Genomic DNA, 17,641 nt, shown 5'->3' on the forward strand with positions numbered 1-17,641 from the left:
TGGAGGGGTCGCAGGCGGATATCTGCCTCCTGCAGGAGACCCATTTACTCTCCAGAGATTGCCATAGGTTGCGCTCTGCCAAGTTCCCCACGCAACTCTTTTCCTCTGCTGCGACTAAGACCGCTGGGGTGGCCATTCTTCTAGCCAGCTCCTTTAGGGGGGAGGTGTTGTATAAACATGCTGAGCAGAAGGGGAGGCTTTTAGTGTATCGCATGCGCTTAGGAGGTGTTGCCTTTACGGTTGGTTCGGTTTACAGCCCAAACGACCACCAGGATCGTTTCCTGGAATCAGTGTTGGTGGACGTTACTGCCTCGCCCGATCGCCATATCATCTTGGGGGGGGACCTGAATATGGTCTTCGACTCCACTCTAGACAGGTCTGCCCAGCGCTTTCCGCAGACAGGGGAGCTTTCTAGGGCGGTACAGGACCAGATTGCGGAGATGGACCTGCATGACCTCTGGCGCACCATGCATCCCACCGATAGGGACTACTCATACTTCTCCCACGCGCACCGCACTTATTCGCGGTTGGATTATCTTCTGGTGAGCGGCCCGCTTCGCTCGGCCGCCGCGGCGGCGGACATCGGGGTCTTGTCCCTGTCCGATCATGCGCCGGTTTCCGGAGTCTTTGCTTGGCCGGCGGCCCCCCCCTCCAGAGGGATGTGGCGGCTTCGGGACACGCTTCTCCATAAGAAGTCGGTGGTGAACCGAGTGGAGGAGGTCATCCAGGACTACCTGACCCACAATAACAACTCTGACACGTCCCTGGCTACGCAGTGGGCGGCTTTGAAAACAGTCGTCAGGGGAGAGTTCATCTCCATTTCCTCGGCGGAAAACAAGGAACGCCAGCGCAAGCGGGAGGAACTGACGGCGCAGGTCAGGGAGCTTTAGCAGGTCCACCGCCGAACGGGGGCTACCCGTGTTTGGAAGCAACTGAAGGCGGCACGGAAACTCCTTTCTGCGTTGGATCTAGATCGGGCGGAGTACGCAGCGCTGCGCCTGAAACATGCCTTTTACACCGGCGGAGACAGGTGCGGTAAGCTCCTGGCCCATAGGCTCAGGGCTGCCCAGCAACGCAATGTGGTGAAGGAGCTGGTGGGAGTGGATGGGATCCCGGTTTCCGGTGACGCGGAGGTGGCAGATACCTTTCGTTCCTTTTACGAGGCACTGTACGCTTCAGAACCTTCCCCACCGGGAGCGGCTGAGGCCTATTTGGAATCCGTGACCCTCCCGGCCTTGGACCCCTCCCAGGCGGACCACCTAGAGAGGGACATTCACGTGGAGGAGGTCATCTCCGCGATCGCACGGCTGAAGCATGGTAAAGCCCCGGGTCCGGATGGCTACACGGCCTTGTTCTACAAGACCTTCTGTCCCACTGTCGCTCCTCTCCTGGCTCGCTTGTTCAATTCCTTCTCCGAACCGGGTGCCATCCCACCGGACCTCCTCTCGGCGACTGTGTCGGTTATCCCCAAGCCGGGGAAGGACCGGACCTTGTGCGGCTCGTACCGGCCCATTTCGCTCCTAAATGTGGACCTCAAGCTTTACACCGGAATCTTGGCGGCCAGACTGGGTCTACACCTACCAGGTTTGGTGGAGGCGGATCAGGCCGGTTTTGTACCCGGTAGGCAGACGGTCGACAACACGAAGAGGGTGACGCACGTGCTGGAGAAGGCCTCACGCGTCCCGGGGGAGCGGATGCTGCTATCGGTCGACGCGGAGAAGGCCTTTGATAGGGTTCATTGGCCATACCTCGAGCTGGTTCTTGGGAAACTGGGGATCGGCGAGAAGTTCCGCACTATGGTCTTTAACTGCTATAGGAGACCGTCGGCGTCAGTGCGTGTCAATGGACATAGCTCCAGCAGCTTCGCCATTGAGCGCGGCACGAGACAGGGTTGCCCCCTCTCGCCGCTCCTCTTTGCCCTTTATATGGAGCCGTTTGCGCAGAGGATTCGCGACAACCCGGACGCTATTGGGGTGAAGATGGGGCAATACACACATACCGTCAGCTTATACGCGGACGATGTCTTGCTGACCCTAGATGACCCCAGGCGGTCGCTCCCTGCCTGCGTCCAGGAACTGGACGCTTTTACCCGCGTTGCGGGCTTTAAAATGAACATGACCAAGTCGGCTGCACTGGATGTGTCGCTCTCTGCCGACACCAGGCGGGACCTTCAAAGTCTCTTCCCTTTGCAGTGGTCCTCCTCCACGGTGCCTTACCTGGGCATTTTGCTTGCTCCCTCCCTGCCTGCCATGGTCGCAGCTAACTACTCCTCTCTGGGCAAAAAGATCAAAGAGGAACTCGGCCGATGGAACAAGGGCCTACTCTCGTGGCTGGGCCGTATTGCGGCGGTGAAGATGACGATACTGCCCCAGATCCTGTATCTTTTTCGCGCTCTACCTCTTCAGCCCCCCGTGGGTTGGATACGGCAGACGCAGGCAGACATCTCCCGCTTTGTGTGGCAGGGCCGTAAGCCTCGGATGAAGCGGGTCCTCTCCATGCTTGCCCCGGAGGCGGGGGGTCTCGGAGTCCCGGACCTCCGGAAGTACTTTCAGGCGGCGCAGCTCCGGTACCTGGTGGAGTGGAGCCGGTGGGAGTCGGACAAACACTGGCTCTTTCAAGACCAGGCAGTTGCAGGCCGTACCCTCCAGGAGGTCCCGTTCCTGCGGCGCATTCATCGCCCGCCTAATCTCTACGCCTCCTTCATCACCCGGGTCCCGCTAAGAGTGTGGGACGCGGTGTGTGAGCTTCGGGAGCTCACCACTTTTCCATCGCCGTTCACCCCCATTGCTGGCAACCCGGACTTCACTCCGGGTCTGGAGCCGGGGGCCTTTTCCCACTGGGTGAGTGCGGGATGCAGGGCGCTTTTCCAGATCTACGGGCCGGAGGGCGTGCTCCCCTTCCAGCAGCTCCGACAGGAGTTTGGCCTAACGGAAGGGGACAGACTGCGTTACATGCAAGTCCGCCACTGGGCTCTTCAACCCCCAGTGCGTGACGTCGCCGCCCGTTCGATTACGCCCTATGAGCGATGGTTGGTAACCCGGGCCTCGGACGCCAAACTCATCACTGATTTGTATAAGTTTCTCCAACCCCCGCCGTTCCACTACCATAACCCAGGGAGGGAGCGCTGGCACAGGGAACTGGGCAGGACCCTGAGCCACAAGGAATGGGACAAGACTGCGTATCGGGCGAGGCACTCTGTGTACCACACTGGGCTGACGGAAACCTTCACTAAAGTGTCCACCTATTGGTACTACACCCCGGAGCGGCTCTACGAGATGCGCAAAATAGGCGATAAGGGTTGCTGGCGCGGCTGCGGACAGGAGGGCACCCTCACGCACATTCTCTGGGAGTGCCCGGTGCTGTCGGCCTACTGGAAGGAAGTCTTAGACGAGGTGGATAGGCATTTTGAGATCGAGCTTCCGCGCTTCCCCGCGTATGTCTTGCTTGGCCTCCCCAATGACTTGATGTACCCGCTGAAATCCCGCAGGGGCAGGCAAATTGCGATTGCGCTAGGCTCCGCCGTTCAGAACATACTTGTACTTTGGTGCACCCCCACTGCCCCCTCTATCACTGGTTGGTTGCATAGGCTTTGGCAGGTACTGGGCATGGAGAAGATATCGCTAACGGTGGCTGGGAATGTTGACCAGTTTGAGGAGCTCTGGCATCCCTTTTTGGCACTGCTGTCCACGGAATTTCGCGAGCTAACGTGTCCACGGTACTTGCGCCTCCTTAGGCTGACACCGCCGGCGCCAGCGGCGGAGTGAATGTGCGGATTGGGGGCCGAGGGTTGGGGGTGGGAAGTGGGGTTATACGCTTCTAATGCTGACTTTCGGACGGGGATGTTGGGGTATTGTTTTCTTTCCTTTCTTCCTTTGCTTTTCTTTCTCCTTCTTTTCTGGGGTCAAGGGGCTGGTGGAACGGTATGCTTCTCTTTTACTGTGTCGCGGAGTGCTATTCTGGCTTGGCCTTGCTTAGGGAGTGGGGGTCTACAGGGGGGTCGTTCACAATGCCTTATTGCCTTATGTCTTTGCCTGGTTACCCTCTGGGGCATCCTGCCCCCCTCTTTCTCTTCTGACTCGCTGCAACGTTTTGCTTTTTGTATTGTATGTTTTCCTGACCTCCTGCTCCCCTCCCCGTGTTTTTTTATGCCTTAATAAAATACTTTAAACCTAAAAGGGATGTTAACATATCACCCAGGTGAAGAGAAATATTTTCATCATGCCCACTTTACACCTAAACCTTTTAATTTTGTCGGTATCAATACTACCAGTGGTTATGTAGCCTGTGTGAAAAAGACTGGTGACAGGGTAACCTCTACTTGGGCCATCTACCAAAAGAAAAATGGTTTGAAAGGACCTCTAGCTGCTATATCTGTCTTCTGAAATATGGGCCATAGCTGAAATTTGTAAGCACCTCCATTAGTATGTTGTATTCTAGCCAATCAAATATTTATTGGAGGAATATGGAGCTCACAGGAAGAGGCCAAGGTGGCTGCTTTCAACTGAAGCTCTTTTTCACCGTCCAGTATGTGAACCCCATATACCAGCTAAATTATGGCAAAGTATTACAAGCTAACAGAAGAAGTGCCAAGCAATAGGCGTTCAGGAGCCAAATGCACTGTGTTCAGTCCATTATGGCTGCCTGGAGCAGGTCCATTGGGTGTCAGTGTTACATGAGACGTGCCCACAAAGCCCGGGGTTGCATCATGAATGGCAGTTCATAGGATTTTGCTCCACCAGTGAGTCCATATTGGAACTTACCAATGTTCTGCTAGTGTGGGTGATGAGGGAAGATGCAGAAATCTGGGCAGGCCAAAGACGGCAATCTAGGTTTTAGTGATGGCAGTTATCCAGTGCACAAGCATGATGGTGACTACAATACTAGGAGCGGTACAAAAGGGGGTGGTGATGGACGGAGCATCTGAATCAATCAAACACTCAAACCCAGTCAAAAGATCTGGGTTTAATCCATCACCGTTCTTTAGCCCACTCTGCCACCCCAGTTCAGACATGGCTATATGCAAATCAGTCTGACCCTGTGCCTTATGGGAACAGTCCAGCCCGAACTGCCAAGCCATGTCTTCCCTGGACTGGAAACAAGCTTCGAGGACCGGTTTCTGGCATTCCAGCCGTCTTCAGCCCGGCTTGCTTGAATCCAGTGGCAAAGTGAGAAAGGGACTCACGTCTGAGCATACCCTGCCACACTTTGTGGGGGGGGAGTTTGGTGGAAGGTGAAGCACAAGCAAGAGGGAGAGAGCAAGCAGCAAGAGGGAGACTGATACATGGAGCATGGAGCGGCAAAAATTTGGCGAGGGAGATACACACAAGGGAAAGAGCTGGGAAACACATGCACTCTCATTAAGTGCTTAAGAAAGTAAGTAGTTCCCTGAAAGTTAGCAGCCAAGCCAAAGGGATAACAGGTTATGCTCGAGAGGGTCAAACACAAGATAGAAAAAGAAAGGCATTAAATAATAAGAAAGCAAATGAAAGTGACAATAAGGTCAAACAATGCTAAGGAATGGGCAGGCTAAAAGCCCCCATGTAAGTTCTGGGTAAGCCTACAACACGTCTTTTCCAACCAGACACAGCTTGTGCGGTCTGGAAGGTGTGAGCTAAAAATGGGTGCCAAGATAGGTCAGACAAGGGAAGGGTCTAAGAGGGACACACTCAGAGCAAGAGCAGAGGTCTCCCCTGATGTCATCTCTCTGCTTGCTAACTCATACGAGGGTTGTAATGTGTGCAAAAAAAGTTCTCTCATAAAGGCAGTAAGTCTCATTCTCTTAGCTGTGGTAGCTGGAAGAATGATAAGCAAATGTGATAAACTGAAGAAGGTATGCTTTAAAAGATACCAATACACAGGGCCGGAGAATGCTTGGGTTTTAAAACACACAAACCCACAGAACTGGGATCAAGCAATGTCAAATCAAAATCAAATCAAAAACATTTATATAGCGCACTACTCACCCGGAGGGTCTCAAGGCACTTGGGGAGGGGGGGTCCGCTACTGCTCGAACAGCCAGGTCTTGAGCTGCTTCCTGAAGGCGAGGTGGTCTTGGGTCAGGCGGAGGTGGGTCGGTAGGGAGTTCCAAGTCTTGGCGGCCAGGTAGGAGAAGGACCTTCCTCCTGTTGTGGCTCTTCGGATGCGGGGGACGGCGGCAAGGGCGTGGCTGGTCGATCGAAGCTGGCGTGTAGGAGTGTAGAAGTTGAGGCGGCTGTTGAGGTATCTTGGGCCTTGGTTGTGTAGGGCTTTGTGTGCGTGGGTGAGGAGACGGAAGGTGATTCTCTTGTTGACCGGGAGCCAGTGCAGGTTTCTCAGGTGTCCGGAGATGTGGCTGTGTCGGGGGATGTCGAGGATGAGTCTCGCTGAGGCGTTCTGGATCCGCTGGAGTCTCTTCTGGAGTTTGGCAGTAGTTCCGGAGTAGAGGGCGTTGCCGTAGTCCAGTCGGCTGGTGACGAGGGCCTGGGTGACCGTCTTCCTGGTCTCGGTGGGGATCCAACGGAAGATCTTACGTAGCATGCACAGGATTTTGAAGCAAGACGAGGAGACGGCGTTGACTTGTCTGGTCATGGAGAGGGAGGAGTCCAGGATGAAGCCCAGGTTGCGTGCGTGGTCTGTCGGTTTGGGTGCGCTGCCCAGGGCGGGGGGCCACCAGGAGTCATCCCAGGCGGAGGGTGAGGAGCCCAGGATGAGAACTTCCGTCTTGTCTGAGTTCAGTTTCAGGCGGCTGGTCATCATCCACTCGGCAACGTCTGTCATCCCTTCGTGTAGGTTGGCTCTGGCGGTGGTGGGGTCGTTGGTGCTGGTCAATGCTGTTTCATGTGCTATTAGGTCTATTATTTGTTAGCTTACTGGTTCATGTAACTATTGCATTCCTTGATTTGAGGAGGTTGAGGTTTGTAGATCAGGACAAAGATGGTCAAATTATTATGCAAGTTGATTGTTTCTACATTTGTTGTATCTACCATCTAGCGACTATAGGTGGCAGGGGTCAAAGAGCCACAGACTCGGACTTTACACTCAAACTATAGCTCAGCCATGGCCTTCTCCACCGAGGAAAAATATAGCTGCAAGTATGCAACCCACAGCTGACTGGACTCACTAATATATCCCTCCATTTTCCCCTCTTTATCTGTATTGTAATGGCTCAGTTTGAGGAGACACCACCAACCACAAATCTGGGACTTTCAGTGGCCACCTTGGTTTGCCCTGAGGTAGGGATCTCCTAAGTTAAATTCTCTAGCACATAGTCTTACTGGAACACACCTCTTTGGCTGCTTGCTTTGAGACAGTGATCTTCAAGATGGGTGGGGGAATAGTCACCCGAAGTGCCTAATGGTATGTCCTGGGGCGCAATACTCCGGTAAATTAATTATGAAGAGTTATTTCCCCCCAAGTACTTGATGAAACACCATTTTAAAAGAGAAAATGAACATCATCGCAACAGTTAAAATTTTAAGTGGGTTAATTTGAATAATAGAAAAGCAATATTAGAGATCATTTGTACCGGATGCTCACAATACCACCTCCAATGACCTCCAGGTGTTTTGGCTCCATCCGTTTCAACATATTTTAATTTATTTTAATGAACACATAACATTCTTTTGGAACTATTTTATTATGATGCCCAGAAAAAATCACTTTCAATCTTAGCTGAAATGTTAACATGCAGTGTTTTGCATCGCACATACTTATTGTGCTAAATCAATAAGCACTACTAAATATTCGTTTCTATGCTCCTTTTGTGGCAAAAATGTCCTCGCCCACCGCTCAAAGGCTTTAGGCTGCTTGCATTTGATATAATACCTATGAGGGAAAACATTACGGGGTGTTCAGTTCAAATTAGTTTTCATGAATGGGTTGGCATGTGAATTGAAGGGTTAAAGGCCACAGTACTTTGTTTAAATAATTTGAATTGCAATATTTGCAATCATTGTGTGATTTTGGTCATATTAATGATTGCTCAACGCATATGAATAAGAGACTGTGATCATCTCAATACACCAGTCGATTCGATTCATAATCTTTATTCGGTTGAAAATAAAAATATCATGAAAGTACATCAATAAAAGACTCAGACCAGTATAAAATAAAAACAATAAAATCCCAATCGCATCATCCTAAATTCCAACCATTTTAGTACAGGAAAGGCAGAGTAAAAAAGGTAGTTGATCTTCGGCTATAATTCATACATACAAGAATCATTAGTATATTGACATCACTCAAAATAAATATATCTAGTTAAAATAGTAAAAACAGATATCAGTTCCTTATCCATTACAACATGCTTTTTAGGTCGAGCTCGACCTGCATTCAATGCGAAGCATTGATTGCTGTGTCTGCTCGGAACCTATTGTCAGCCGCTTCTGGGAATGAAGACACGAGTCAGACGCACGCTTTTGCAGTCTCAGTTTTGACCGCGGGAGCGTGCCTCTGAGACGCGCTTGCGCAGACGCACACACAGCCCCTGCTTTCGCTTGGCTTGCATGCAAACACGGCACGCACACACACATACAGCCAGCCACCACCCCCTGCACACACACACAGGCGCGCGCACACATACACACGCTGCCACCTCCCCACCCCCGCTGCCACCTCCCCACCCCCCCTGCATACACACACACACACATACAGACACGCACACAGACACGCACGCATACACCCGCCGCAGCCCCCTACCCCCCCAGCGCACACACACACACACAGACACACACCCCGCCCCCCCCTTACAACTAAGCCCCACTCAACGCATCGCCGCCACTCCTGACTTCGGCAGCCACCCCGGGGCTCTACCTCAGGCATGGGAGCCCCGCCCGCGTCACCAATGCTGCTCTCTGGCAGTCCGTGGATGCGAGCTTCACGCAGAAGGCGGAAGTCCCGCCCCACGACCGGCTTCACGCTGCCGAACTTCCGGTTCAATAAATTGTGATTAAAAGAAAGAACCGTATTTCCCCTATAAACTGCTAGAATTTTGGCCCAACATGTTCCTATTTATATCACTAGTTGAAAGAAAGGTAAAACTTATTCTGCGATATAATCAACGAAGTACAATCCTGGATTTCCGAGATTAGGAGTTAACTAGTAAACCTTACTAGTGGCTGCACGTTAGCTAGCTGTGTAATTCTAAACTATACTCCACGCTACAAGCCTAGCGCTTTGAGCAGCTCCTCGAACTGCAGCTGTGGTAGATTAACGAGGCGCCTTGGTGAGGATTGTAAGAGTCTCCACCCTTCATGCCCGCATGTGAGTAGGCCACCCAGCCTGAGTAGTTTATTTACCACTTCTGTTTATCCAATCACAATATCCGGAAATTAAATGCAAGTAACACATGGACCTGGGAGACTTGGCAGATGTGCTTCCATCAAACCTGCACATGCTTCTAAGAGCCAGTCCATGTGTAAGACCCTCAGTCCTATCTAGCTATTTATTTATTTATTTATTTCGCGAATTTATATACCGCAAACATTACCCGAAGGTGTCAGAACGCTTTACATAAGATCCAGTTGCATTACATAAGGAATTTGGATTACATGAGTTACATAAAAGGTACATACAGCAAAAGTTGCATATAAACAAGTTGCATGTTCGCACAAGGAAGATAAAAAACAGTAAAACGTTACATTCACATAGGAGTAGTAGTAAGTACAAAGGTCTACTACAAACCCTAGTGGTTACAGATATATGTATACAAGTTGCATATTCACTCAAGTATTTACAGATGTCAGTGTTATTAATGACATGCATCATGTTCAGACACCCTCGATTTTTACCTGTCTGCTGTTTAAGAAGATTGCCTTCTCATCTTCGGCATAATGCTTTTCTGTTAATACGTCTTTCAGGTTACCGATGAATGATGCATTAGAGAGGTGTAGAACCCACCCACAGGTTTTTTTTGGCTGTACTTTTGTGTATTTAAAATATGAAAAATATAAAGTGGTTTATTGTTTTCAAAGGATGAGTAGATATCTTTTTCTTTGCTTTCTAGTACTTTTAGTCATTCGTCAATAATGGAACGAAAAGGACCTCAAGCACTAGGAAAACCTAGATTAGTTGAGCTAGTCGCGTTAGGACGTTGAAAACTGCAAGTCCCAGCATGCTTAAGACCTGTTAGCTAAAAAAAAGTGGCTGAGAGTCAACTTCACGACAATGGGTCATTAATGTCTACAAGGGTACCAACTAGTGCTTTCTTAATAAAAGCACTGAATAGTTTTCCATTCTTCAAAAAGCAGCAACAGTTTAACATGACTACGCCAACAATTACACTAAAGAAAACCTAATAGCCCCTTAAATTCACTACAAATGATCTGCTACACAAACTATTAATCACTTTAAAATAAACTGCTCATAACATACATGATGTAGCAGAATCCATTAGATCTGACATAACTGGTGATGTATATCATCTTACAATTGACATGGGTATAATATAGTTTGTATGGATATGTATCATTATTCTATTGTCTTAAGTCCAGTTGTTTACTAGTTTTACATGTGGAAGTTGTCCGGTGTGAGGTATGGTTTTGATCACAAAGGCACAAATTATGATTTGTGTAGGGAACTTTAACCAGTACATTTCAAATGTTTTTCGGTTTTGTGTTGCAACCATAGCGTCACAGTGAAATCATGTTATGTTAGAATTTTTAGAATGCAACAAATACTTAAGGGGAGCAATATGGAGATAGTAGTCCGCAAGAAAGCATCGATAAGATTGCATAACAAACATTAACAATGCCAATAGGTCTGACTTTAAATAAATGTTGTATGATAATATGAAACATTACAAGTAATAGCATGGTGATGAATAAGGCATGCCAACTTGTTACTCTCTGTGTCACTCAGATTGCTATGAACGTCAATGAATAGAGGAACAAGTTTGAAAAATGATGTCATACTTTAAAAAAAGAAAATGTATTTTAACTGTTTGTAATGTTTATATTGCATTACAAATGCTATAGGTGTCACATTTGCGAAAGTTAAAACTATTGGCATTGTAAATGACAAAGCTATTAATTTCGCTATTTTCAAAACCAACACATGAATAAAAAAAATGTCATTTACAATACCAATAGCTCAAACTTTCCTAATGCGATACCTATTGCATTGCAAATGCTTGTTCTAGTTTTCATTGCATTCAGTCTAAAAAGTGCTATGTTATAGCACAAAAAGGGATCGCCCAATGTCATCAACTACTTCATCGCCGCTTTATAAGATCTGATATTCTGAGTAACAAAAAAGGGTTTCAAATACAACACCCTGAGCTTCTGGTACAATTTGCAGAACAAGAAAAAGTGCAAAGTGCTTCGTTTACTCTGTCCATCACAGGGACAAGAATGTGCATTCGTGGGGCAGGATCTCATGAGAGGAAAGGCAACACTGTGATGTGCACCAGTCATTACGGTTAACTGTAGCTGATTAGAAACAGAGTGCAAATTCTGTGTGCAAGATGGAGGATAGACAATGCCCCAGAAACGCCAAATATATATGGTATTATAATATATACTATTTCCTGCTACAGCTGTCCACCTACCCCCAACTCCTCTGTGAAGTGCAAGGCTCGGTACCACCTCTTCCTACCTTGTTAGTTATTGTGTTCATGAAAGCTATCCATATGAAAACACCAGTGCTCATGTGTCTTGCTGTTGTGGGGCTAACCTGGAAGCACATCATGTTAATAAATCTACAGAGGTGGTAAGTGCCTTAGCAATGTTAATATTCTTTCAATTAGCTCCTGTAGCATTCCTTCTCTGTTTATTTTTTTAACTTCCTCATTACTTACTCTATGTTGAGAAACCAGTGACAACTGATACTCTAGCATGAAAATATCCTTTAATTCTCTCTTTTCAGCTTCCCGATCTTAAACTGACGAATCAATCCTATGTTCTGCGAAAGCCTAAGAACTTATGGCCTTGTGGAGACAGAGTACTATTTGGGCACTTGACAATCCTGTAGTATCAAGGCAACCTCAGAAGAGCAGGTGTAACCTGACCTAGAAAAATATAAGGAGAAACTGATGGCCCTTAAGCAGCAATGTTCCTCAAAATGAGGGTCTTTGCGGATGGCATGGATTCATGTCGACATGGAATCCCATAAAATCTACTTTTTGCTCAAGTGCAGACTCTCAATGTGTCTTTATGACTATATTCGATTCCCTCAAAGTTATCGAAGGCATAAGATGCTCCAATGTGTAATTACACAGCATTTGGCCTAATGTCAGGGAAAAATTTGAAAGAGCTTGGGCGGAGAACCAGCCTTGATAGGAAGGGGAGTTGCTGCAGGTAATATTTGTGTTTGAAGATGAAATTCTTCTGCACTCACTGCCACAAACAACTATTGTACTGCTTTTAAATATGTCAGTCGTTAACTTTGAGCCGAAAAGGTTATCCCAAACAAAATGTGCCTACGCAGATCGTTCACAGTCAAATTACTGGATAGTTGTGAATGACACAACTTCAGTTACATTCTGCAAACTCAATGTGTCATGTTTACAATTGTCAGAACTTACCAGCTTAATACTCCTTGCAAATAAAATTATCCCAGCCACTGCCATTCCAGTACTGATGTTCTGTAAAATTTAAAGACAAAGGTATATACATTATGAGATATATTCTAATTAAATGTAAGTTACTCAAGTCCTACCCTATACTCTTGGCAAATAAGGAAATTACATTAACTGCATACAATTTAGCATCAGATAAAGCAAGTTTAAAAATCGAATTTTCCATTAAAAAGCATTCCTACAGGAAGTGGATTATATGAGGTGATATTGCAAGTAACTGATATTCCATGCCTGACACACAATCTGCCACCTCAGACAGGGGTACCAATTAATAACAAGTGCTGCCTCAATTCTGCATATGTAAACAACCGTTGGAAGCATAATGAGCCACGCCAGATTGGAATATTAAAAGTGACAATATTCACATAAAAATATTTTTCTCCTATTCTTCACGCTCGGTAGAAAATACAAGGAAATCAGAACTAATAGCTCACTAGACCACTAAAGCCCATTGTACTACCCTCTAAAGAATCTTAGTAAAAAGTGAACAACATTCTTGGTTTTCTCAAATCTCATGGGCCAGGTTAGTGGCAAAATCAAGATAAAACTACAGGGAGTAAGGACATCGTTGACTCCTGTGCATTTAAAGGTCAAACTTCGCTTAAGTAAAAGATTTTAGAATCTTACAAAATTATAAAATATTGTTATTCTGAAAAATTACAAGACACTACTAGAGGGCAGAAAGGCTACTCGGGGAGTAGATTAGGGATGCACCAGAGGGATCAGAAAAAGTACCAAGTCCAACATGCTTGAGCAGACCAGCACCAAGACCCACCAAACTGCCATGAAATGAGCCAAGTTTCACAGGATCGAGAGAAAGAAGTGGAGTAGAGGTCTACCCACCAACCCTTCTATCAGACGCCATCCTGAGAGACCTAAAACTTCACAAGATCAAACTAAGATAGTGAAAGAAAACAACATCCAAGTATACTTTGGGTACTACAATTTTGAACATAAGACCCTTTGACCTGAGTAGTGAATTAAGTAAATGGAAAGAAACTAGAAAATTAGGAGTTCACCCATAAAGAACCAAACTAATAAACAGCTTAACCAGTATAACCGCATCATTGCTACAGCAAATTCCTGTGCTGTGCTGCAATTTTAAAAATCCCTTGTTATGTGACAAGGTCAACTCGTCAAACGCACAGCGCAGGTAACACCCATGACGAGTTGACCTTGTCACAAGCATCGAAGGGGTTAAGAGAAGTATCCAGATAACTGAACAACTGACAACCCACAGGAAAAAGAAATAAGTTCACATGACTAACGAAATGCTCTAACACCCAAGGCAAATTAAAGAACAAAATTAGAAAAAAGGGTAAAGTATTTTCTGGCGTATAAGACATGTTTTTAACCCTTGAAAATCTTTTCAAAAGTTGGGGGTCGTCTTATACGCCGGTGTCATTTAATAAGCACGCGAATATAGCCCAAACCCTATATTTTAAAAGGAAAAGTCGGGGGTCGTCTTATACGCCCAGTCGTCTTATATGCCAGAAAATACGGTACATCCATGACAAAAATGCATTCTTAACTACCCAAAACAATTAGTGGTCCACTTCATTTTGCCTGATTTGCAGAGACTTGTATACATGTTGTTCTGAATTTCAGCCTGACTTCTGAAGGGAAAATCAGACTCTGTACCGGTACCTTCAGACGTTTTTGTGTCAAGAGATGTAGCATGTCCTTCAATGGATATGGAATATATATCGAACCTCCTTTTAATAATGCATTCAATGTTGAATTGTGTCTTGGAGAATCTTACCTCTTGAAAATCTTCCTTTGATGACTACACCTTTCCCTGTAAGTAGCATTGTTTTGAGGCATAGGCATAACACAATCTCTATATTAGATTAAATATGAATGACTTGTAGCAATTTAGTTTATTAACCTGATATTGCTTTTGTCTGGATTCCTCAGATTTACTACAACTGTAAGATTCTTTGAGTAATGTGACCATTTTTTTTCAAACTCCCATGATAAAGAATAAGTTGTACAAGATAAAAAAGGCATAGATGCAGACTGGGTCTGTGGTTTTTTTTTGTTCCACACATAAAAGTGAGGATTTTATTTTGTAACCAGTTTACTTGGTTGAAAGGCATGCTTGGATTTCTACAAGACAGTCTACCTCCATCTTCCACCAAATAAGAAAAATGATAAAAGATAATCACAAAGGCTATATTGCACATTAAGGGTGACTATCATACCTTCTGTGGGTGTGCCATGGGTATCTAGAGGAATGCATGGCAGAAGAAAAACTTAAAGAACAAAGAATGAAGAACAAAGTGGGGAGTTATATGAAACAGGGAAAGGTCAAGTGGGTAGGTAACAGTTTTGAGGGATGGGTTAAACACAACTATGTAATAAACCAGGCCCTTGGAGGCAGTAATCACTGGGACAAAAGAAGGTAAAATCCTCCAAAGTTCACCTCCTGACGAAGTTCACCTCCCTTACGATGTAGTTCTTCAAAACACTTGCACTTGCTTGTTTTCAGGAACAAAGAGGACAGAGGGCTGCTGATAGTATGGTGCCATATGGAGTAACCTTCTATGTTAAACACCTGAATAAAAAAAGGCAGGAAGTTCTACATATCTGATGGAGCCACTACACTGGAGCTATTTGCCAATAGTGGCAGCCATCTTGAACACCTAGAGTATAGATTACTCCTGGTCCTATGAGTCTCTGCTAGGCAATTGCGGCACACAGTTGCTGCAGCCGGGACTTGAATTTAGAACCCTTGGTTAGAATCCTTGTGACTGGCTATCATGATAAGTCAAAAAACGAGATCAATGAGATCCAAATAGTATCCTTACAAAGCACTTTCAAAGGATGTAAATTCACACTTTACTTTTTTCACTGAGAGTCATCATTAAGTGAACAAACAATATTACATTTCTCACTGGGAGTGATATAGTATGTCTACAAACTCGATTCAACATATTTTCACCAATAGTCATCTGCTGAGATTACGAGTTTTAAATTGCACTATATTATTCCTACAAAAAGTAATTTACTTGGATTAAGAATTAAATAATTACCTAACATGTTTTCATAGAGAAATAACCTTAATCATTTGAACAAAATTGTTGATGTGAGACAATTATGGTATGAAGACATTACTAATAGCAAAGGTATGATTACCAAAAGTATTAATGATCTATGGGATACAAATGAGTGCTGTACATATTAAGTCATCAATGTGTTATACAGTCTCACAGAAAGTTATAACATCACATTGAGTGTAGCTGTCGTTAGTAAACAGCTTATAAAAAACGCAAGATTGGTAATTACAATTATCACATCCACGTTATTGCCATTAAAGCTCAGAAGAAATAATGAATATCAATTCAGTTTAGAGAATGGAAAATACAAGGAGTATCAGCGGGTATATAGCATATAATATCAATGGATAACTAGAAAGGTCAACACTATAGCCATACTAGAAGTCTTCACTTGCTTTTAGATATCAACTTCACTTCACTTCTGATTCAGCCCAGATCTGCACTAGGCAGGATGGCGGTAGCCACTGTCCTTGTTTCTATCTTGTGTTCCAATCCCTTTTTCCATGGGTCTACAGCTAACCTACACAATAACAGTATGAGGGTAGCTCTGGGATCAGTGAAGTATGGAAAACCCCATCACTCCTTTTGAATCTGGATTGCAAGGATGGAGCGATCTCTTTAAAACAGGCAATGTCATCCCCCAATGAAGTTGCATCATAAATCTGTCAGAAAACCGTGGCAGTCAAAGTCCTCCTATTTCTTCGACAAAACAAAGGGAGTGCCAACTGCTCTATGAGTGGGAATCAATTCCGCACCTGGTGCGATTCTAGGACACCACAAGCAACTGATACATCACAAAAAGATCCTCCTTTCCCACATGTATCACAGAGATTTGCTGGATATATTATTACAAATTGAAAACCTTTGCCTCAAAGTCCTGTCTGGGAGGAATGAAGACACTCATGCCCCTCTCTGTAGCTGTTGTGTAAGAAAAAAACAAATAGTATTACACCTGAACAGTATACTGCATCTCGGCTTCCCCACTTCCAGAGCAAGGTCTCGCAATTCTTCATCTGTCACAGATAGCGTGAATGTAAGACCCTCTTTTCTACCAATTAACTGAGTGAAAATCTTAAGATGTTAGCAGAGCTTAATTCCTGTTGTAAATTTCCCTGTGGAAACAAAAGGGGTCGCTGTACTGTTCCTATGGGAATTGGGGAAAGTGTCTAGCTGGCATGACCACGGATGTTGGAGTAACATCCTGGGGCATCCATTTTGTTGGATATAATGGCCTCACACACCCCGAAGGATGTCATGCTTCATCATCGGCGGTTGCTCCTCGTCGGGGAGGCGGTGCAATCCCCGACGGGCTCACCTCAAAGAGGGGCTCTTTGGCGGAGATCTTTTTCCAACTGCCTTATGGTGAGGTGGGGGCCTCACACACCCCGAAGGTTTCCTCAGTGTAAAACACGGACACAAGCTGTAACTGGACCTTCCACCCTCCCAGTGGGTGGTTAACTGTGTCCGTTGATCGATTGATCTCCTTCTCTAATCTCCCTCCTTTGGATACAGTAAATTTCCCTGTAGCATCCCAAACTCTTTTGCCATCCAGGCATTTGTATAGTGTCTAAATCCACATCCTCTTCGTCTTTAGTGACTCCCAGCAACTGCACAGTTTTGGCTCCAATAGTTTATGAGCACTTCCAGTCACTGATTTTTATAAGATATCTGGCAGCTTCACACTTCCAATCACTGATTTCTATCAGATATCTGTCAGCTTCACACTGTCCTGTATGTCTTTAATATCTTTAGGGAACCATTTTCTTGGAGAACCCGGATAGTCTCTTCCAGTTGTTGCACCGTACCTTCCAATGTAGTCACTCTCCTCTGTACACCATCATATTTAGCATATACAGAAAGTATATTTGCAACAGTAATGTAGTATTTCGACCATCCCTGTCTCTAAATATGTCATACGCCAACTGGTCTTAGGTGACCATTCCCCCTTTAGTTTGCTGTAATATCTTTTCGGGTGAACATACAAAAAAATCCCCCCTCGGCCAGTTCCTACTTACATAGCTAGTTTCAT

The 17,641-nt window shown here is 45.7% G+C and overlaps 1 protein-coding gene across 1 annotated transcript in view; it reads right to left on the minus strand.

Annotated features, from left to right (window-relative positions):
- The window catches only part of MISO1 (mitochondrial inner membrane subdomain organizer 1), a 142,080-nt gene that overhangs the window by 99,664 nt on the left and 24,775 nt on the right, over nt 1–17,641 (minus strand). The window contains exon 2 of the mRNA XM_086944122.1: nt 12,500–12,559. Coding sequence (XP_086800248.1) covers nt 12,500–12,559 — 60 coding nt within the window. The remainder of the gene's footprint in view (nt 1–12,499; nt 12,560–17,641) is intronic.

This window comes from Lissotriton vulgaris, chromosome 11 (genome assembly GCF_964263255.1).
Source record: "Lissotriton vulgaris chromosome 11, aLisVul1.2, whole genome shotgun sequence".
Classification (NCBI taxonomy): Eukaryota; Metazoa; Chordata; class Amphibia; order Caudata; family Salamandridae; genus Lissotriton; species Lissotriton vulgaris.